The sequence below is a fragment of the Microcaecilia unicolor genome, chromosome 11, assembly GCF_901765095.1.
Source record: "Microcaecilia unicolor chromosome 11, aMicUni1.1, whole genome shotgun sequence".
Classification (NCBI taxonomy): domain Eukaryota; kingdom Metazoa; phylum Chordata; class Amphibia; order Gymnophiona; family Siphonopidae; genus Microcaecilia; species Microcaecilia unicolor.
The window spans coordinates 78,742,603-78,766,066 of NC_044041.1; the positions used below are offsets into that span (position 1 = coordinate 78,742,603).

General features: G+C 47.2%; 1 protein-coding gene across 1 annotated transcript in view; it reads left to right on the plus strand.

Moving 5' to 3' along the window:
- REXO1 (RNA exonuclease 1 homolog) overlaps positions 1 to 23,464 on the plus strand; it is a 222,883-nt gene that overhangs the window by 140,792 nt on the left and 58,627 nt on the right. The window contains exons 7-13 of the mRNA XM_030220016.1: positions 665 to 788; positions 17,501 to 17,614; positions 18,491 to 18,628; positions 19,517 to 19,630; positions 20,243 to 20,316; positions 21,664 to 21,774; positions 22,623 to 22,738. Coding sequence (XP_030075876.1) covers positions 665 to 788; positions 17,501 to 17,614; positions 18,491 to 18,628; positions 19,517 to 19,630; positions 20,243 to 20,316; positions 21,664 to 21,774; positions 22,623 to 22,738 — 791 coding nt within the window. The remainder of the gene's footprint in view (positions 1 to 664; positions 789 to 17,500; positions 17,615 to 18,490; positions 18,629 to 19,516; positions 19,631 to 20,242; positions 20,317 to 21,663; positions 21,775 to 22,622; positions 22,739 to 23,464) is intronic.

The window sequence follows — 23,464 nt, forward strand, 5'->3', positions numbered from 1 at the left end:
AGGCTGGGCCGTGAGTATTATAGGGTCATGTCAGAATCGGAGTTCTCAGTCTCCACTTGCTGGAAAGTGTGCAAAACCCATCAATCATTACTGGGCCGGTTCCAGGGGACTGAAGGAAAGAAAATTAGCAGTTAAGACCTAATTTCTCCATATATTAACATTACTGTGTTATAGCAATGCCTTTGAATTTATGCTCCTTCTCCTGCCTCTTCACTCTTACGCCAGCCCGCTTAGGGTTTGCAGCGGGAGGAGCATCCTTTTTTGGCTCGCTGTCCTCTGTGAATTGGGGAGGAATAGGGACCGATCTCAGCGTGCATTTGCATGTTCATTATGCTGTGTGCCAGCGAGCTTGGTTCACATGCTCGTCGGCTCTGAGCATTCTGTGCTACCAAATGCGGGCGCTAGTCCAGCACTAATGGCCTCTAGCGCCTGAATTTGCTTCTGAGCATCTGGGCTTGAGTATCTAAGCCCTTAAGGGGCAAATCACACAACTGTTTTGTTTCTTTGTCTTCATTTGCTGGTTGATGGGACACTATCCATAAGATCTAATTTTTCCATAGCCCACATCCAGCTGTTCTGTCACTGTTAGAAAACTGCAGCAAAAACCGGGGCATGACTAGAGTAAGAAGATGGTGCCTCACACTATTCTGCTCCTTAATTGCAGGCGCTTTCAGAAGAGAAGATTGCTTATGACCGCAGCTCAAGCCGCAACATCTACCTGAATGTAGCTGTGAACACACTCAAGAAACTACGCACTCTAGCCCCTAATTCTCCAGCTTCCATAAACAGTGGGTAGCAGATATGGACTGTTTCCTAACTGGGTGTTCAGATTGTCAGGGACACTCTGTAAAGCAAAACAGATTTCCTAATGAACTGCTGTTTAGCAGCCTAGAAACTAAAAATTTTCCTCGAGTCGAGAAATGTTGAGAGAGGAATTAGCCAAATATAGACAGAATAGCTTGATATACTGCTAAACTAGTTGCTAAAAGGTTATCCCCCTCATTCTATAACTTGGCAGGCATAGTTTATAGAATAAGTAGCACTTACACATGTCATGGGTATCAGTAATTGGCATTTAAACACATAAGTGCTAGGTGGTGTTCTGTAAAGCAGAGGGGGTGTATGCGTGGGCAGAGCATGGCCGGACTATGGGTATGTCACAGTGCGCCACACCCAACTTATAAAACACTACTGCATGGTACACTTAGGTTTGCCAAGTTGCACCAGCCGTTGAGCTGCCGTAAGTGGGCGTGCCTATATTTTGGCACGCCAATGCAACTTTGTGCTAGTATTCTATAACAGCGTAGGTACACCTGAGTGCTGTTATAGAGTTGGTGCTAAGCACATCCTATTGTGGTGCCTACTTCGTAGTGCCAAGTTATAGAATCGTCCTCTAATGTATATTCATCCAAGTCGTATGTTTTAAGTGAACCAGCTGAGTGTACACATACAACTTTATACAGAAACAAAACAGTGATATCAAAATACTTTTTAGAAAGAACTCAAAACATTTCTGCTGGGAAAGAACATTAGTGAAAATACCATCACCTAAAGCCAAAACAGAAACATTCTGGAGAAACTTATACGAGGAACTCATAGAATACAATCAAGAAGAAGTATAGCTATCCTGCAGGCAGGAGAATCTGGAAATGTCAAACTTCAAAGCTATGGCATGGCATGAATAACCACAAAAGAGTTGGCAAACAGGTTAATAAGACCCCCAAACTGGATGAGCCCTGGCCCAGATGGAGTGACCAATTTTGGTTCAGTTATCACTCTACCAAGAACTGGCAGATTGTAAAAATCAATTGTTCAAGTAGTCAGAAAACATCTAACTGGCTAATAACAGGCAGAACACTTCTTCCAAAGGGAGATCAAGTAACATTCCCAAATATTATAGACACGTTAATTGTCTACCTGTTGCCTTTAAACTATTGCAGTAGCTGCTGATGGAATATGATATCAACTCCAATAACAGAAGGGCAATAAGGCAGCATATGGAGCCAAAGTCCAGTTAATACTGAATTAAGCATTCATGTCCAGTGCTAAGAAGAGCAGAAATCTTAGTATAACATGGATCGACTATAAGAAAGCCTTTGATAACATCCCACATTCTTGAATAATAAATTGCCTTGAAATGTACAAAATAAACTCTGGCTTGATTAGAGTATGTCAAGTTCACCATGAAAATGTGACCAACCGTACTAAGTATGCAGATGGACAGTTTGTCATTCCTAACATCAAGATCTAACAAGGCATATTTTAAGGAGCCCTCCTATCGCCACTTTTTTATGACACTTAATACACTCAATACTCTTATTAACTGTTTGGGTTATGGATTTAGCCTTAATCCTAAATATGGTAAGGATCCAGAGGTTTCATCACACTTAACTGTTTGTAGATGATTTGAAGCTCTACAGTTCCAGTGACCAGCGTGTAGTAGAACAGCTCTATGAAGTAAAAGGCTTCTCAGATGACATCAAGATGACTTTTGGTCTAGACAAATGTGGAGAGGCAGCCTTCCTTAGAAAAAAAATTGAGCAAAACTGAAAACATCCTTAACTGTAAGATAAGGAATTTGAACAGGAGGTCATATATAAATATTTAGTAGTGGAAGAAGGACTGATGATCAAAACTCACTGACAGGAAAGAATAGTAAAGAATATTACAGGAGACTAAAATTGATATTGAAGAGTGCAAAAACATCATGAAATAAAATGCAAGCCATTAATAAGCTAGAAATTCCTGTACACTCATACAGCTCTGAAATTGTAGGCTGGCCTTTTTAAAGATGTAGAAAAACTGGATGTATGAAAAATAATTCTTCTATGCATATGAACTCGTGTGTAAGAATCTGTGTGTCAAGATACTTCATTCCCTGAGCCATATAGAAAAGCTTATGCCTATAGAGCTACTGTCATAGGCCTCCAGGCTTATTTAATAGCGTCATCAGATCTAAGTATGCAAAAGGAGCTGCAATATAAAATTCTCTTTCCATATCATCATGCTGATCAATCCATAGACTGGTGGGTTGTGTCCATCTACCAGCAGGTGGAGATAGAGAGCAAACTTTGCCTCCCTATTTGTGGTCATGTGCTGCCGGAAACTCCCCAGTATGTTCTCTATCTCAGCAGGTGGTGGTCACACACAGCAGCAGCTCTGGCTAGGCCTCCAAGCCTAATTTTTAGGTTTTGTTGAGTGCCTGGGGTTGAGGGCTCTTCTTGAGCAAGTGCAAACCTGGTGGCGCCAGGTCCCTCCTTTTCTCCCCCCTCCCGCTGGCTCCGTTTAAAAAAAAAAAAAAATTTTGAACGTCCTTAAAGGCGTTTATTTCGACGTTTATTTAAACGTTTATTGCAGCTACTCACTGGGACACCAGGTCGTTACAGCTCGGAGCGGAAAGCAGGTAATTTTTACCTTTTATAGCGGGCAGGGGGTTCCCCGATTGGTCTCCACGAGGCCTATGGCGTCAGAGGGCGAGGGCGCAAGAGTCGCTCCCCGGATCGCGTGTGCGCTTCTAGAGGGGATGCGGGGGTCTTAAAGTCTGATTCGCCCTTGTTGGGTGACAGTTTCGTGACCGATGAGTGTCCCGGTCCTTCCTCCGGTGTGGCGGTTTTTCCCGCCATAAACGCCCATCCCCCGCGGCTCGCCTCCGCCATATTGGCCGGCCACGCGGCTCAGACGGCTTCTTCTTGGGCCGCCCTTGAGGTGGGAGACATTGATGCCATGAACGCCTTTAATTTGGGCAACGGCACAAAAGCGGCTAAAGTTAAGCGCCGTTCTTCCCGCGCGGCTCCTTCGCGGAGTGTCGCGCCGGACGCCATCTTGGATGCGCAGCATGTCTCTCCCCCGCTCTTGCGAGCGCCGGTTGAGGGTGCGTCTAGGGCTGTAGCCCAGGCTGCGGAAGTGCACAGTATGGGGGGTTTCTCCCCCGAGTTTGTTTTGCTGCTGCATCAGGCCTTCCTTATGCAAAACGCTGCCCCTGCTCCCTCGTCTGGTAAAGAGGTTGAGGCCCCCGGAGGTAAACGCCCTCGGGTTGATTCCCAGGCCTTGGAGGACTTTGTCTCCTCCGATGTAGATGAGGGCAGCGTATCTGAGTTCTCCCAACGGTCCTTTGCGGATTCCTTGGAGGAGACGGATCCCCGCTCGGATGGAGCGGATGACCCCTCTGCAGCGCGGCTCTTTAGCTCAGAGGATTTGCCCAACCTGTTAATGCAGGCCATGGGCATTTTGAAGATTTCCTCTCCGGAGGACGTCTCTCACTCAGCCCCTGTTGGCTCTGCCATTATGCTGGGGACGAAGCGCCCGCATAGAACCTTCCACGTGCAGGATGCCATGCACACCTTAATTTCGGCTCAATGGGATGTCCCGGAAGCGAGCCTTAAAGTGGCTAGGGCTATGTCCCGCCTCTATCCTTTGCCTGAAAGTGAACGTGAGGCCTATCTGTGGCCTACCGTGGTTTCTTTAATCACTGCGGTGACTAAGAAAACGGCGTTGCCGGTGGAAGGTGGCACGGCCCTAAAGGACGCCCAAGACAGAAGATTGGAGGCGGCCTTAAGGTCGTCCTTTGAGGCGGCTGCTTTAAGTTTGCAGGCCTCAGTTTGCGGCTCCTATGTGGCCAGGGCGTGCCTGACTATGGTGCAGCGGGCTTCCCCCTCGGATCATTCCTTGAGGGCTGATTGGCTGGCCCTGGAATCGGGCTTAGCCTATTTGGCAGACTTGCTGTATGATGTCTTGAGGGCCTCAGCTAAAGGCATGGCTCAGACAATCTCTGCGCGGCGGTGGCTTTGGCTGAAACATTGGTCTGCGGACCACGCCTCTAAGTCCCGCCTGGCTAAGTTGCCTTTTAAAGGCAAGCTGCTCTTTGGGGTCGAGCTGGACAAAATCGTGACCGATCTCGGCACGTCTAAGGGAAAGAAGTTACCAGAGGTCAGGGCTCGGGCTAGTGCTCGCCCCTGTACCTCCAGAGGACGGTTTCAGGAAGCCCGTCGGTACCACCCGGGCAGGTCGGGCTCCTCTGCCCCTTCTTCCTTCAAGAGGAACTTCTCCCCCAAGCAGCATTCCTTTCGCAGAGACCGCCGTCCCGGAGGTGCTCCCTCCGGTCCTCCCCTAGGGTCTCGTACCCAATGACGGGGCCTTGGTCCACGCCCCAGTGCAGATTGGAGGACGGCTGTCCTCGTTTTTGGGCGAGTGGACCACAATAACTTCAGACGCTTGGCTGCTGGAAGTCATCAGAGACGGCTACAAGCTAGAGTTCTGCCGACCCTTAAGAGACTGGTTTGTACTCTCTCCCTGCAAGTCTCCGGTCAAAGCTGTGGCAGTGCAGCAGACCTTGGACAATCTGATCTGCCTGGGTGCGGTCGTTCCGGTGCCAGAAAATCAGCTTGGCAAGGGACGTTACTCCATTTACTTTGTGGTACCAAAGAAAGGAGGTTCTGTACGGCCTATCCTCGACCTCAAAGGGGTCAATCAGGCACTTTCGCATGGAGACCCTCCGCTCTGTTATAGCGGCAGTGAAGGCAGGAGAGTTCCTGGCATCCTTGGACATCAAGGAAGCGTACTTGCATATTCCCATCTGGCCTCCTCATCAACGCTTTCTGCGTTTTGCAGTACTGGGCCGACACTTCCAGTTCAGAGCCCTCCTGTTCGGGTTGGCTACTGCTCCGCGGACCTTCTCCAAAGTAATGGTGGTCATCGCGGCCTTCCTGAGGAAGGAAGGAGTACAAGTCCATCCTTATCTGGACGATTGGTTGATCCGAGCCCCCTCTTATGCAGAGTGCGGCAAAGCTGTGAACCGGGTGGTTGCTCTTTTGAGCTCCCTGGGGTGGATCATCAACTGGGAGGAAAGCCAGCTGCGCCCAACTCAGTCCCTGGAGTATCTGGGAGTTCGATTCGACACCCAAGTGGGCAGAGTGTTCCTGCCAGACAATCGGATTGTCAAGCTTCAGGCTCAGATGGACCAGTTCCTAGTAGCCTCTCCTCTTCGGGTTTGGGACTATGTGCAGCTGTTGGGCTCTATGACGGCCACGATGGAAGTAGTGCCCTGGGCCAGGGCTCATATGAGACCACTACAACACTCTCTGCTGCAGCGCTGGACTCCGATGTCGGAGGATTATGCTGTGCGCCTTCCCTTGGACCCAGCAGTGCGCAAGGCGCTGAGCTGGTGGACGCAGACAGACAAGTTGTCTGCAGGAATGCCTCTGGTGACCCCGGAGTGGATTGTCGTCACGACGGACGCCTCTTTGTCGGGCTGGGGAGCCCACTGCTTGGGAAGGACAGCGCAGGGGCTCTGGTCTCCTACAGAGGTAAAGTGGTCTATCAACCTCCTGGAACTCAGAGCCATTCGGTTGGTGCTTTTGGAGTTCATCCCGGTACTGGCGTTGAAGCCTGTACGGGTCCTGTCGGACAATGCCACGGCTGTGGCCTATGTCAAACGCCAGGGAGGTACCAAGAGCGCCCCTCTAGCCAAGGAGGCCATGAATCTATGCCAGTGGGCGGAAGCGAACCTGGAACAGCTGTCAGCGGCCCACATTGCAGGAGTCATGAATGTCAAGGCGGACTTTCTCAGTCGCCATACCTTGGAGCCCGGAGAGTGGCAGCTATCTGCTCAGGCGTTCTTGGACATCACGAAGCGCTGGGGCCAGCCGAGCCTAGATCTGATGGCGTCATCGGCCAATTGCCAAGTGCCGCGCTTTTTCAGCAGAGGACGGGACCCTCGATCCCTGGGAGTAGATGCTCTTCTCCAACAATGGCCGACACAAGAGCTTCTCTATGTGTTCCCACCCTGGCCCATGTTGGGCAGGGTGCTAGACCGGGTGGCAAAGCATCCGGGCCGGATAATCCTGGTGGGTCCGGATTGGTCCAGACGTCCCTGGTATGCGGACTTGATCAGGCTCTCAGTGGACGAACCTCTGCGACTGCCAGTGGAGCAGGGCCTGTTACATCAGGGTCCCGTGGTGATGGAGGATCCCTCCCCCTTTGGTCTTACGGCCTGGCTATTGAGCGGCAGAGTCTGAGGAAGAAGGGCTTCTCAGACAAGGTCATCGCCACTCTGCTGAGAGCGAGGAAGCGCTCTACTTCTACTGCTTACGCCAGGGTTTGGCGTACCTTTGCAGCGTGGTGTGAAGCAGGTTCACTTTCTCCATTTACTGCTCCAATTTCTTCAGTGCTGGCGTTCCTGCAAGAAGGTCTGGAGAAAGGCCTGTCGCTCAGTTCCCTGAAAGTTCAGGTAGCGGCCCTGGCTTGCTTCAGGGGCCGCCTGAAGGGTGCTTCCCTGGCTTCGCAGCCAGATGTGGTGCGTTTCCTCAAGGGAGTTAATCACCTGCACCCTCTGCACTCAGTGGTGCCTGCGTGGAATCTCAACCTGGTGCTAAGAGCCTTACAAAGCCGCCTTTTGAACCCTTGTCGAGGGCATCTCTGAAAGACCTGACGTTGAAAGCAGTCTTTTTGGTGGCTATCACTTCAGCCAGAAGAGTTTCCGAGCTCCAGGCACTCTCTTGTCGAGAGCTTTTTCTGCAGTTCACTGAGGCAGGAGTGACTATTCGCACAGTGCCTTCCTTCCTACCCAAGATTGTTTCTCGCTTCCATGTGAGTCAGCAGCTCTGTCTCCCTTCCTTTCGTAGGGAGGACTACCCAGAAGAGTATTCTGCTCTCAAATGTCTGGATGTGAGACGGGTCATCATCAGATACTTGGAAGTGACCAATGATTTCCGGAAATCGGATCATCTGTTTGTCCTGTTTGCAGGTCCTCGTAAGGGTCTGCAGGCTGCTAAGCCTACAGTGGCAAGATGGGTCAAGGAAGCCATTGCAGCGGCTTATGTGGCTGCGGGGAAGGTGCCGCCTATTCAGTTGAAGGCCCACTCCACTAGAGCTCAGGCGGCCTCGATGGCAGAGGCCGGGTCCGTCTCCTTGGCAGAGATATGCAAGGCGGCAACTTGGGCATCGGCCCATACATTCTCCAAGCATTACCGCTTGACTGTGGCTGCTCGGGCGGAGGCCCGGTTTGGAGCTTCAGTGTTGAGGTCAGGGATTTCAATGTCCCGCCCTGGGTGAGTACTGCTTCGGTACATCCCACCAGTCTATGGATTGATCAGCATGATGATATGGAAGGTAAAATTATGTATCATACCTGATAATTTTCTTTCCATTAATCATAGCTGATCAATCCATAGCCCCTCCCAGATATCTGTACTGTTTATATTCTGGTTGAATTTTAGGTTCAAGTTTAGTCTTCAGTTACTTCAGGATGACTTCGTGTTCAAGTTTTTTCACTTGGATTCTTCAAGAGTTGAGACGAGTTTGTGTTACAGTGAGCTGCTGCATTCCTCTCCCCTCCGTTTTACGGGGCTGGATTGAGACTTAAATTCTGCCGGCACTCCCTCCTGCTTCGTGCGGCTGTAGGGCAGCTTTGTACCCCTCCCGCTTCGGCGGTGTTAGGGTCAGTCAGCTCCTCCCGTGGTTGCGGTTGCAGGATAAGCCAGATCCCCCCGCATCGGCGGGGTGGTGTCCCTCCCCCGCTCCGCGGGGATGAGCTGGACGGATTCCCCTCCCCCACTTGTGTGGGGATGAGCTGGGTTAATTCCCCTCCCCCGTTTCGGCGGTGGTGAGCTGGGCAGAGTGTCCCTTTGTGGGTGTAATTCTCTAAGTGCTGAGTCCTGCGGATGGAGCTTTGATATCGACATACTGAGGAGTTTCCGGCAGCACATGACCACATATAGGGAGGCAAAGTTTGCTCTCTATCTCCACCTGCTGGTAGATGGACACAACCCACCAGTCTATGGATTGATCAGCTATGATTAATGGAAAGAAAATTATCAGGTATGATACATAATTTTACCTTTGTCCTTACTAGACTAGACCAGTCCAGTCTGTTGTGCCTGTGAGCCAGCAGATGGAGACAGAGAATAAAGAGCTATGAGTTTATACATGTATGAGGTTCTGTGCTGCTTCGTCTTCAGCACTGGTCACTCAGTTGAGCAGATGGAAGAAATTTCTGAAAAGGATACACTTTTTCCCCCCTTCCTCCTCTCTTCAGTCTGTTCAGTTCTGCATAGGTTTATTATTTATAACCCACCTTTACCCAATGTGGGGTACAAATCGCATCTATAATAAAAATAAAAACCAAATACGCCACATATACATACATCCATAAAACAAACAAGTCAACCTAGAAATATTTATACAGTCAGAAGAGTGCATGCGGTCCTATCAGGAATGCTCAAGGCATCAAAAAATGTTTAGGTTGAATAGTATTTAATTTTTTGTTTTTTTACACCTGCCAAAAAAATAAAACAATTATTTATCTTTGAACAGAAGAGTCAGCCTACAGGTAATGAACTGGGAGGGTGTGTCAGTTTCTTACCGTACCCCCCTTCTCCTGCCAAGAGCATGAGGAAGCAAGACAGCATTATTGGCAGGAGGTTTCTGTTTCAGCTGGTCCCTTGGCTGATAATTAGGAGCAGCACTACTTCATTTTCCAAGGGTGTTAGCATGGCAGTGCCATTTTCTTTTCAGCAGGGGAGCCAGAGTTTAGTTTTATTTGGTCTGGGGGGAGATGGTCGACTAGTGGTAGGAACTGCATGTTTTTCACTTCTCGGGAGCACTAAGAGGGTGCTACTTGTTCCCACAGTGGTAGGCACTTAGCAGCTGTGTGGTGAATGTACTGAATTCACAGTAGCTTGTTTCAGGAATGTTGTCTGGCAGCTTTTAAGCTGTGGTCTGGCATATTTTAAAAATTTTGTCATGGAGGTTCCCACAGAAATGTAAAGAAATATTCTCAGGGCAGGCATGGTAATTCAGGTTGGTATGAATCTTGTTGAGGATTGCTGCCAGGTCTCTCTTCCTTCTGGAAGTTTTAAAAATATATCAAAGCAGAATTCTGTTAAGTAGAAGATTGCAAAAGGGGGAAAGGTCGTCATCTATACTACAGAAAATGGCAAGGGATTCAGCTATTTTGTCCCAATGTACTGGTGAATGTCAGTTTGTGCTTTTTCCTCTACCCAGATCTTGGAGGAGGCGCAGCCAACCCAAGCAGCTATTCATGGTGCAGAAGAAAAAAAAACTCTTGTGAAAGCTTTGGGGTATTTCCCTTCTGTGTTTGCCCTTTTCCTGCATAAAGCTTTCTTTATGCTGAAGTCTTGGGATTCTTCTCAGGCTCCAGAGTCCAGTGTCAGTGAGGACACTGTTCAAGCTAAAAGGCCGTTACACATATAACTGGCATTATTGTAAGACCTCGGTGTGTAAGTGCTTGGCATGCACTTCTTATGTACACATACCCAACTCTCACAGATAAGTGCTATAAAACTTAGGCACTAATATTATAGAAAAGCACCTTACAATTAAGTGCATAACTGCAAATGTGTCATTTAACTCCAGTTATTGCTGATTATTGGTTGGTAGTTCTAATTTGCGCTCAATTAAGCAATTAACCTACATGTGTAACTGTTACTATTCTATAACACATATACGCAAGATTGTAGAATGAGGAGGGCGCCGATGTCAAGAACTGGACGCCAGAGGCGGTTGCTGCATTTACCACTTTGAAGAAAGCGTTTCTTTCTGCACCAGTCCTCCGCAGTCCGGATCCTACCCAGCCCTTTCTGGTGGAAGTGGACGCCTCAACCTTGGGAGTACGGGCCGTGCTCTCCCAGACATCTGCTGCCGGGAAGAAGCATCCCTGCTTCTTCTTCTCCCGTAAGTTCACCCCTGCGGAACAAAACTATACGGCGGGAGATTGGGAGCTTCTGCCGCTCAAGTTGGCTTTCGAGGAATGGCGTTACCTGCTGGAGGGAGCAGCGAATCCGGTGACGGTGATCACTGACCATAAGAACCTATTATATCTCCAAAATGCTACCAGACTGAATCCCCGTCAGGCCCGGTGGTCTCTGTTTTTTGCACGGTTCGACTTCCACCTGATTTTCAGACCGGGGGAGAAGAACGCCCAGGCGGATGCCTTGTCCCACAGTTTCGAGGCTCCCGGGGACCAGGAGGAGCCGTATCCCATGTTGAACCCGGCCTGCATTCCTTCCATGCCTGAGGCTAGCGCCGCGTGCCAGAGAGCAGTACCAGTGGGTCTCCTTAGGAAGGTGCTACGCTGGGGGCACGCGTCCGAATTCGCCGGACACTTTGGATTTCACAAGACCCTCCATCTGATCTCTCGGTCGTACTGGTGGCCGCGGATGGCACAGGATGTGCTGCAGTATGTGTCCACCTGTCTGGTGTGCGCTCGAACTAAGAGTTCCCATCAGAGGCAGTGGGGCTTGATGCAGCCCATGCTGGTACCACAGCAGCCCTGGGAGGACCTGTCCATGGACTTTATCACTGATCTATTGGCCTCCCAGGGCAACACCGTTATCTGGGTGGTGATAAGATCAGTTTTCCAAGATGGCTCACTTTGTTCCAATGAAGACCTTGCCCACTGCTGCCAGCCTTGCCACCAGCTTCATCACCCACATCTTCAGGCTCCATGGATTGCCCCAAAGGATTATAAGTGACCGTAGCTCCCAGTTCACCTCTCGTTTTTGGAGAGCGTTATTTTCAGCTTTTGGGTTAACCACTCTCTTTTCCTCAGCATGTCACCCGCAAACTAATGGGATGGTGGAATGGGTCAACCAGATGGTGAAGGCATTCCTCCGGGCCTACGCGATCCAGCGCCAGGATGACTGGTCCACCCTGCTACCCTGGGCGGAGTTCGCCTACAACAACAGTCTGCATTCCGCCTTCCGGACTACACCCTTCAGTACCATCTATGGGCGTCATCCACGTCTACCTCCGCCAATTTCCCCCGCAGAGGTTCCACCTCAGGTACAGCCCACGGTCCGTATGCTTCAGGAGGCTTGGAGGAAGGTTCAGGAGCAGTTGCGCCGGGCAGCGGTCAGGGCCAAGGAAACGTACGACCGCAGGAGACAGGCAGCTCCCACGTTCCAGCCAGCAGAGAAGGTATGGCTAAGCACCTGTTACCTGAGACTGCGGCTCCCGTCGCTCAAGTTTGCTCCATGCTTCATCGGCCCCTTTGCGGTACGCTCCAGGATCGGAGCAGTGACCTACCGGTTGCACCTACCCAGTCAACTCCGGATGCATAATGCCTTCCATGTGTCTCTCTTGAAGCCTTTCCGCAGGTCCAAGTGTCATCCTGAACCCAAGAAGGTGGTTGTGCCTGAGAGTGATCCAGATCCCGAGTACGAGGTGGACTGCATCCTGGACTCAAAGCTGCATGGAGGAAGGCTGTTCTACCCTGCTGTCCTGGAAACACTTTGGACCAGAAGACAACTCCTGGGAGCCAGAAACCAACGTCCATGCTCCAGACCTGGTCCATGAGTTCCATTCTCTCCATCCTACTCGACCCGGGCCGGGGAGAAGGGGGAGGCGTCAGGGGGGGATACTGTTACGTTCCTCACCTGGTTCCAGGCCTGCGCGGCCGATTCGCCGGAGAGGTGCGGTCCGGCTGAGATAGCCGGCTATTTTGGATGTGGTTTCTCCAGGATGGGTCTGTTTCTGTTTCCTGTTTCTGGCAGCCGTCATCTTGGTTGGATCAAGGACAGCAGCCATCTTGGCTAGCTCAGGAGGGGGCAGCCATCGTGGAGTAACGAGGTCAGGAAGGAAGCCCATATTTGGATGTAGGCACCTCTGCTGATGGGGGCAGCCATCTTGAATCAGCTGCACATGCTTGAGCCTAATTCCTCCACTACTTAAGGCCCTGCCTTCAGTCATTCGTTGCTTCGGCCTCAATTGTGTTTGAGGTCCACGCTGGTGCTCCTTGCTTTCAGTTCCAGTGTTCCAGACCTCGGCTTGTTTCCTGGACCTTGCTTGTTTTGCTGCCTGCCTTGACCTTGGACTGTTTTTGACTACTCTTTGCCCTATGGATTTACCTGGCTTTTGGACTGTGTCTGTTTGTCTGCCTGTCTGGTCAGTGGTCGTGCAACCCTGCCTGTTCCAGAAGTCCTGGTGGCTGCCCGAACCTGGGGGCTCAACTCCCAGGGAACGGCGGCCGCTCCCCAGGTGAAGCTAGGTGTCACTCCATCCTAGCCGTGCTCAGTCGGGGCACAAGGGCTCACATTTCTCCAGTCATAACAGTGGTAACTATATTTTTGAGACTGAGATCTCATTCCACATTACTTGGCTTAGGAGTGAGGTTTATTACTATCATGCTATGTGTAAGTGTGAAAGTAACCCATTTGGAGACATTGGCCCTGAGAGATACTTTTATCTGTACAAAGTTCTGTCTGCTATTTGTGTAGGTCACTTAACAGCATTAAGTTATACAAAGAATGACTGAATTTTGCTGCTCTCGAATAACTTATTTTTAAATGTGCTCCAGCCCCACTCTGTCTAAATACATAACTTTAGCCATATAGAAGATAATTCTGTAAAGGGTGTCACCATTTAGGCACCAAAATTAAGTGGGTAGTGTGCCTGCTTTATGACTGCACTTGCATGTAATTGCCATTTACAGAATACTGTAGTGTACAGAATACTGTAGTGTAAGCCAGCAACAAAGTGCCTACATTTAGGCACTAACGTTTGAAAGATCTATGATGGGCATAAATGTTGGTGCTATGTACATAATTCACAGTATTCTTTAAGCGTGTAAATATCAGCCCTGCCCATGTCCCTCCCCTGTGAACACGACAATGACAGTTATGCTCTAAGGTCGTAGTTCTATAAACTGATGCCATAAATTAGGTATGGAAAACAAAAAAGGAGTGTTCAGCAGCAGGAAAGAAGCAGTTGGCTTTCACGTTACATGCTGCACATTATTTAGATCTTGTATTATTGATCCGAATTTTGATATTCATTATATTTGCTCACAACTCTAATCTGCTTGAAAGGTTGAAAGACTCCTAACGCATGCTTTGTTGCTGAAACATGACTTGTGTTGAGGAAATTGAGACTTTTCATTAAAATTTGGCTTTTTAACCTATTAGAATCCTTGCTCCTTGCATCCTTGCTCCTTGTGCCTCACTGCTTCTTTCCTGCCATAAATAGTCATGCTTAACACCAGTTCTCTAATGGTGCTTAGGGGATCTTGCCAGGTGCTTGTGACCTGGCTTGACCACTGTTGGAGACAGGATACTGGGCTTGATGGACCTTCGGTCTGTCCCAGTATGGCAATGCTTATGTCTTATGTTAAGCTGTTATAGAATACAGGCATAAGGAGGCACTGGCACACCAAAATATAGACAGCGCCACTTATGTCAAATGAATGGCAGATATAAGTGGACACTCCTAAGTGTTCTATGCCATGTGTGCAACTTATTCTTTAAATTGCACCCATTGCTAAGCAAAACACCCTGCAAGTGTTGGTTTACAAGCATTCAGTGCTTAGATATATTGACACTCCACTTGCATACATATGCGCAGAGCGGAATACCCGCACCTTCATCTAGAGTTGATTACCTTGACCCCTGACGTAGGCGTTTACATGCGCCGAAACACGGAACGTGTCGGGTCCTTTCTTCATTAGTATAAATAAAGACTGTTGGACAATATCTTCAGTAGCCTCTACTTTTGCCTGCTATGACTCTTTGTCGTAGAGGGATCTCCTGCTTTTTCTACTCACTCATGCTCCACCCACATTAGTGCCGTCAATGCAGTTACATAGTAGCATATTAAATGATGGCAGATAAAGACCTGAACGGTCCATCCAGTCTGCATTTTACATGCTATGTGGTACTTTATATGTATACCTGAGTTTGATTTGTCCCTGTCTTTCTCAGGGCACAGACTGTAAAAGTCTGCCCAACACTGTTCCTGTACTAAAAGTTCTGAAGCTAACATCGCATCCCCTTAAAATTTATACTCCAGCCCATCCATATCTATTCAACCACGATCAGGGTGCATATCGTAGAAGTCTGCCCAGCATTGGTTTTATTCTCCAATTACCGGTGTCGCCACCCAATCTCCGCTAAGATTCCGTCGATCCATTCCTTCTAAACGGGATTCCTTTGTGTTTATCCCATGCATATTTGAATTCCATTACCGTTTTCATCTCCATCACCTCCCGCGGAAGGGCATTCCACATATCTACCACCCTTTCCGTGAAAAAATACTTCCTGACATTCCTGAGTCTTGCCCCCCTTCAACCTCAATTCATGTCCTCTAGTTCTACCACCATCCTGTCTCTGGAAAAGGTTCGTTTGCAGAATAATACCTTTCAAGTATTTGAAGGTCTGTATCATGTCACCCCTGTTTCTCCTTTCCTCCAAAAGTATACATGTTCAGGTCTGCAAGTCTCTCGTACGTTTTGCAACGCAATTCCCATACCATTTTTGTTGCTTTTCTTTGCACCGCTTCCAGTCTTTTTACATCTTTAGCAAGATACGGCCTCCAGAACTTAACACAATACTCCAAGTGGAGCCTCACCAATGACTTGTAAAGGGGCATCAACACCACCTTTCTTCTTCTGGTTATACCCCTCTCTATGCAGCTTAGCATCCTTCTGGCCATGGCTGTCACCTTGTCACATTGTTTCTTCACCTTCAGATCCTCAGACACCAGCACCGCAAGGTCTCTGTCCTGAGTCGAGCTTACTAATCTCTCCCCTCCTATTCGGTATCTCTCTTTGGGCTTCTGCACCCCAAATGCAACACTCTGCACTTCTTGGCATTAAATTTTAACTTCCATGCCCTCGACCATTCTTCTAACTAGATCCCTTCTCATCGTTTCTACTGCCTCCAGTGTATCCACTCTATTGGCCATCTTCATGTCATCCACAAAAAGGCAAACATTTCCTTCTAACCCTTCAGCAATATCTCTTACAAATATATTAAACAGAATAGGCCCCAGCACCGATGCCTGAGGAACTCAGTAAAGTAAAGTAGCGCTTTAGAAATGTCTAGTAGTAGTAGTAGTAACTCCACTGCTCACCTTCTTTTCCTCCGAGCAGATTCCATTTACCACCACCCTCTGCTACCAAACAAACCAAAACCCAAACAAACCTGTAGAAAGGTGGAAAAGCAGCAGAAAGGAAAGGGACTGAATGATGATAAAATCAAATTGAGACAAGTAGTAGAGATCTGCATGGGTTCCCGTGGGGACGGAAGCAGTTCTGCGGGGTTCCTATGGAAGTATAAACTGCACTTGTGTCAGCCTTTCACGTACCAAGTATCAAATTCTTTGAGTGCTGTCTCCTCCTCCTTCTCCTTGCTTTAACAGCACAGATGCAGAAAATCTTCCCTTAAGGAGGTGGTAGAGACACAGATGGCGACAGAATTCAAAAATGGAAGTTATAAAAAACCTAAACTTAAATGGCTGCATGTGTGTGAATGTGTTGAGTGATGCTTAGATGATGCTCCGGCTGTGATGAATTAGGACCGATACCGGGCAGACTTGTATGATCTGTATCTCGTATATGGCAGTCTGGTTTAGGATGGGCTGGAAAGGGCTTAGACAGCAACTTTAGTAGCTGGAACATGAAGACAGTGCTGGACAGACTTTTATGGTCTGTGTCCCGCAAATGAGAAGACAAATAGGCTGGAGTGGGTTTCGACGGCAACTCCAGCAGTTGGAACATAAGGATAGGGCTGAGCAGACCTCTATGGTCTTTGTCCCAGAAACACCAAAGAAAGACCATAATCAAGTATAGCTGTCGCTTACTATGTTACTATTAATCATCTCTGCTCCCTGGCTGATGCACAGACCTCAGCTCAGATACAGGCATGAGCTCTTTTAATGATTGTATTTTTAGGTTGGATTCCAAATATAATTGTAAGCTCCCAGTTCTTGTGAACTGGTTCTGTTTTTGAATTGTATTCCACTACAAATCTATTTGAAGGTGTTGAGAATATAACTCTAATGTAATATAATAAAAGCAATAAGTTTCATTATTGGTCCTGTTTATCCAAAGTTTAGAAACAGTCTTTGTGATTGGTTCCATCTGAGCACACTGATGCTGACAAAACCTATCAGGCAAGCAGGATCCCTGGTGTGTATCCAAGGTACTGTGTCTCTGCAGTACTGTGCCAGAGTTCAGTTCTGGTATGCAGTATTATGTCTTCCCACTTTTACTTATTCACAGATAGCTTCAGGTGAGAAACCTCAGGCCACTTTAAACTAGTAGCACCCATGATATTTCACATACAAACAGGCTGAATGGAAAACAGCAGTATGGACTTAGCACAGTAGTGCATGCAGCAGCACCCATGTTAGTTTGCCTAGTTTTGGGCCTGTGATGCACATAAATTGGTGTCCCAGGCTATGCCCTACAGACCTGTTATAGAATGAGGGGGATAGTGGATTATGCATCCAAAGTTAGGCATTTCTTGGACTAGGATTTAAGATATAAAAAGGTCCTTATGCATCCAGCACCTACTAATAGTCTCATATCTGCCCCATTGTTCTTAAACTGACAACTGTATATGGAGTGGCAGTGGTGAAATATGCTGCTAGGCTGAAGGACTGACAGTGATTTATTATATTCACGGGAAGGTGTGTGCTTTGTATTAATTCACTTGATTGTGATTATTTTACTCCCCCCCCCCCCCCCCCCAATTTGTTTCTTTCACAGAGCCTGTAAGCAAAAAGCTGGTGTCTCATGAGGCTGTGCTGGGAGGCAAGCTAGCAGCTAGGACCAGTTTTTCATCAACACGCTCTCCAATCCTGCGTCATGAAGATTTCACAGGTAGCGCTCCTCTTTTTTTAACAGTGGTTTCAACACAGGCTTGCAGAGCCACCACAGACCTGTATGGTCTGAAATGCTCTTAGTACGCCTGTTGGTCAACATTTTACAGGACCAGGACACTGTACCAGTGACTTCACAGTGAGAATCCTGAAAGGTAACTTTAAAACCATACAAGAACGTAAGACCTTTGAAGTCAGAATGATTGAATATTTTAACACCCAACAGAAAGGACTTAACAAGGATCTGGGGTTCCTAGCCCATTATAAACCATAAAGCTGTATGTCTCTGTTGATCACCCTCCCGTCACCTATCCACACCCATCCTGTTAGAATATCAATGATATGCTTTGATGTCCCCATGCATACTTCCTACCCACCCCCCTCCTCCCACCCTGTCAGACTGCTTGAATGTTTTCAGTTATATACACTGTCAGCTAGCACATTTGCTTATTTCCGATCTGAGGAAGAAGGGCAACCTTCAAAAGCTAATCAAGAAATGTATTAAGTTATGTCCAATAAAAAAGGTATCATCTTATTTTCTTTTCCATGTTTTATTTTGTTTGATTTCTATTGATAACCTTAAGAGTGGACTAACACGGCTACCACACTCCTCTACTTGTGACACACACAAAATCCAAACAGGCCAACTAACTTAAAAGTGAAATCCATTTTGTTTGTATTATCTCAAAATAATTAAACATGAGTTATTGACCTTGTAAAATTCCCTTTTGGTGGTTAATCTATAATTCTGACTCCATCTGAAGAATGATCCAGCAGTTCTGTTATGGCACAGGGCTTCCAGCACCCCTTGCCTCCTGGTTTTTTATGTGCACTCTGTTACTTATTGAAGGTGTTAGCATTCCTTTGGTGTCCACAGGGGCTGGATTGTATCGGAAACTGAAAGAATACCTTCTCACTGAAGAACAGCTGAAAGAAAATGGCTACCCCATGCCATGTCCAGAGAAAACAGGTCGCGCCCTGCTTTTTACCAGCGAGGAGAAAAAGACTTCTGACTGTAAGATACTGACATATTAGGATGATAGTAGTCAGCTCAGGTCATGACATATATGAAAAGTGGATGACAGTCACCTTCCGCAGTTCATAAATATTATGGATGGCTGTTTGCCTTGGCAGTCTTAAAAGCAGCATTTCAAATATACATCAGTTACACCTCTTGAAGGTTTTTTTTTAATTATTTCTTTTACTGACCTCAGAAATCATCTTTATAATTATACTTTGGCAAACGAGTTCTCTCTCTCTCTTCTGCTGTAACCTACCTGTACTTGGAGAGGGAGAGAGAGAGCGAAGTCAACTGATAGATTGTTGAGATAGATCCAATCAGTCTAACTGAAAGCAGGTCTGTGGGTGCACAATTAGTAAGGCTAGGAAGTTCATGTTCAGAATTTCGGAGCACGGACCTATACTGAGCTATGACTGTACCAGCTTAATGCCAGGCTGAGTGTGGTTGGTAAGAGAATTTGGGAATTCTTTATTCTGATGTCTGACTCTACCATTTCCTTTTGCATTCTGTTAACTTTGATGATGTTGCTCGATATTCTAGTCAGTGTCTCAGTTCACCTATTAACATGTTAAATAGTAGTAGCAAGAAGTTTGTTACAATTATATATTGCCTTTATTTCTTAATGGTTTAGAGCAGTGTTTCTCAACCCTCTCCTGGAGGCGTACCTAGCCAGTTAGGTTTTCAAGAGTACTGCAGAGAATATGCATGAAATGATTCGAGTTCATTCAAATCTATGTCATGCATATTCATTGTTGAAATTCTGTAAACCTGATTGGCTAGATGTGCCTCCAGGAGATGGTTGAGAAGCACTGGTTTAGAGTATCCTAGATGTGCAAAATTATTGATGCATTTACTCAGGTAATCTGTGTGTTTGCTTTTAAGCTTCCTGTAGGGTCTGCTGCCGTTGTGGCTCCGAATACATGGTCTCTGCCAGTGGGAACTGTGTCCGGAAGGAAGAGTGTTTCTATCACTGGGGGAAGCTACGCAGGCAGAGAGGTGTGACTCCCCTTCCACTTTGCCCAAAATCCCAAGAAGCCTAGGCTTGTTTTTATTCAGTGGACAAGCAAGGGTGTGGGTTACCTGAACCGGTATGCCTGCACAGTGTTTGTGCTTCCAATCAAATTCTTTGCAGGCTGGGATGACTTCTTATTGGCTGAGTTATCTAGAGATTAGAATTCTCCTAGGTTCCTCCTGATAAATTTTATATATTGTGTCTTTTTACCTACTCTGTATGGTTTCTATAACTGAAGGTGGCAGGCTATAAAACTGTATATTGAATTAAATAAAATATTCTGTAAATGTTCTGTAGACAGAATTTGGGAGGGGTGGGGGGGGGTCTGCAAAGTCTGGATAATTTATTTGTGTGTTCTCCGTGAATATGTTAAAGCTACTTACTGTGATCTGAGGCAAGATGTCGTGCGACAGTATATGATGTATACCTCAGACTGCAAAAATGTTTCCATTAGATCTAGGTTCAGTTTATATAGAAAACTATTTGAAAACTGTTGGACTTTACGCAGCTGATGTAATTACAGTTTTTCTTTCCTGATGGACTATCTGAGTTTTTTTTCCTCTCTCCCTCCCCCCCCCCCCCCCCCCCCCCCCCAGTGCCAGGAGGCTGGGAAACTCACTACAGCTGCTGTTCAGGACCTGTGGGCTCACCTGGGTGTCAGATAGCTAAAGTAAGTAAGCTCTTGATATAGGGCTTAGGGCCCCTTTTACTAAGTGGTGGTAAGCTCAATGCAGGCTTACCGCTCGCTAAACAGGAAGTACCGCCGGGCTACCACAGCTGCCCGCCAGTACTTCCCACCCCTAGCTGGACTGTACCCGGCGGTAATTGGGCAGTGCCGCGTGCTGCCGGGTTAGCGAGGGAGCCCTTATCGCCACCTCAATGGGTGGCGGTAATGGCTCCCCTCTGAAATGGCAGCGCAGCAAGTGCTTTACTTGTTGCACTACCATTTCCTGCAGGAAAGAGAGACTTCCCTTTTACCCACTGCAGTAAAAGGGGGCCTCGGTGTGCGTGAAAAACATGTGCCGATGCCCGCACAGGCCCTCTTTTTTGCCGCAGCTTGATGAAAGGGGCCTTTAGATGGGAGATATGGAAATAGGTTAAGAAGAGGATGTCACACCAGCCTGGCCATTCCCTTGATTTGAAAGCACAGTGTGGTGTAATGTTGGAGAAGCTTCGGCTGTACTGGGCCTGCATAGTCGCATGCCTTGGAGCTAGTGTTACCTGCCAAGTAAATCTAAAAGTATAGAGGCAGTAGTATGGCCGAGAGTGCAGCCTGGCATTACAGAAAAGCTCTCATTAATGAGCCACTAGGCACTGGTTCAAGCATATTGCATTGTGCAGCTTTTTGCCATTTGCTTTTCTGCTCTTCCCCTTTGTTAACATTGCTGGTTAATTATTAATAGTTTTATGGATCTACTGCACAAGCCTTCTTGAGTGCTGTCAGCACTGTCCTCTAACCAGCTTCATCTAAAGATGTCACTGTCCAGTCAGCAGCTTTATTATCTGCAGGCTGTTCTTGGTGAGGGGAGGTCAATTGCAGTCTCTGGGGCTAGTTGAAGGTGAGCAGATAAAACAGCAGAGGGCAGCCTAACACCTATTATGATGCAAGGATGCTTGGTCAGAGGAGGCGGCTTCTGCTAGTTGTAAGACTATATGCCGGTAAAGAGCTCCTTGCATGCCAGCTGTGCTTGTTTCTCTTTTCCCAGCAGTGCCCATCTGCCTGCACTTGTGCCAGTAGCTGCTATTCAGTACATTTTAAATGTAGGCAGTGGCTCCTTTTTTAAATTTTGCTCTTTCAAACCTTTCTTTGCCTCAGTGGTATTGGACATCCTGTTGGGTTCTTTCCTGCTGTGTTTTATGCTTCAGTATTTTATTTGCAAGTATTAAATCAGTACAGTCGTAAGGGAACATAACTCTCATCAACGTAACTCGGGACTATTTCTACCCTGCTGTGTTTGAGATAGCATATATGTATGTGGTTACATTCATATACATGTGTACTTGTTTGTTTTCAAAGCAACATGTTCATGATTGTCATAAAGAGAACCTAGAGGGTTTTGTGAAGACATTTGAAAAGCCGCTGCCTGCTGATGGGAACCCTGGTGTGTACGCACTAGACTGCGAGATGGTGGGTCCTTATATCACTTTCAGCTTTAAGACACACACACACACAGGGTGGGTAATATACACCATCAGATGTATTGAGAGGGTAAAGGCCATGTCCAACCATGCCTCATCACTGAAGAATAGATTTGCACCCCCCCTTCCTTCTCCATCCCTTGCATACATCCACATGCCACCATCCCAAACAGGCAGCCAATGCTGTGAATCATTTCTTAATGCCTAGGCTTTCCTTGTGAGTGTCTGTCGTAATGAACCCCTTATAAAAATTAAACTTGCTGTGGGAATGACCTGGGACTGCAGTTCATGTCTGCTGGTTCTTAAAACGGCATTGCTCCTGCATTCTGGTGCTGAGGATGCATGGCATTTTGACATAATTAGATGCTGACTTATCCGTTCTTATATTTTGGAGTTTTACAGTGACTGTGTTTGATTATTTTCCTGCTATAAATAAATCAAACCAGTCTCTGAAGTAAGTTCCTGTAGCAGAAGTGGAGCCAGGCTGAGGCAAGATGACGGTGTGGGGGGAGCGAGAGCGGACTTCCGCTGGCGCACATTTTCACTGCAACAGAACGAAAAAAAATAGGCGCCTGCAGAACTCAGTTTGGAGGAACGGCTGCTCCCCTGACACTCCACCTAGTTACGCCACTGTCCTGTAGATTTAATTGTGAGGTCCTGCCTTAGACTCAGATATGAGAGTTCTTCTTCTCATACAGAGACCCTTCTTATCCTCTTGGGCTTTGCTAAAGAGACATTTTTGCTCTTCTACCTGTTCAGTATTTTTTTTTTTTGTTCCAAGTAAAGATTGTCTGTCCAGTTCCACTGCTTTACATTATGTCTCTCGACTTCTTTCAGTGCTATACCAAGCATGGGCTGGAACTGACCCGAGTAACTGTCATCAACTCAGCGCTGACTGTGGTGTATGACACCTTTGTCAAACCAGACAGCAAGGTGGTTGACTACAACACCAGGTGAGTGCAGCACCTCAGTCCATGCTCTGGGCATTCAAGTTGTCTTTTCTTGCTAAGATTTGCAAATAGAAATAAATGTAATTATGTGAGCGGCTTCAGCCACTAAGTGCTGAGATAACCACACTTACTTCCCAGCAGTTCACAACGGAAAACATATTTTGGAAAGGGAAATATGTATTTTCGACCTAGACATGTCTTCTTTCTAACCAGCGCTGAGTGACATCATGCAAGTTGACATTCCTTAGCGTCTTCACCAGACCAGTCCAGAACTTGTGGGTTATTGCTGCACAGCAGCAGATGGAGACAGAGGGAAAACTCCTGCGTACTTTGCCAAATAAGGGTACCATGCAGCCTTAGGGCTTCTGTATTTCTGTCTCCAGTGGATGGTGATGGGTGGGACCACATAGCTTCTGGATTGATTACTGAGACAGTTCCTGGGCCATTTGGAGAACTGAGCTTCAGTTGAGCAGGGGACGTCTTTGGAGGTCTTGAGCGCCTTTAAAAAGAGAGAGAAAACGGAATCTATAACAACCCACCTCGAAATAGCTTCAATTAGAATTCACCATAACACCCTGCTCGACCATCTAAATTGCGTCCTATTCTACAGACCACCATGCAACTGGAATGAAAGCCAGGCGGACTTTATAGACTTGGTTTCAAATATATGTGTATCCAACTCCAATACACTAGTATTAGGAGACATTAACCTTCACCTTGAAGACCCAA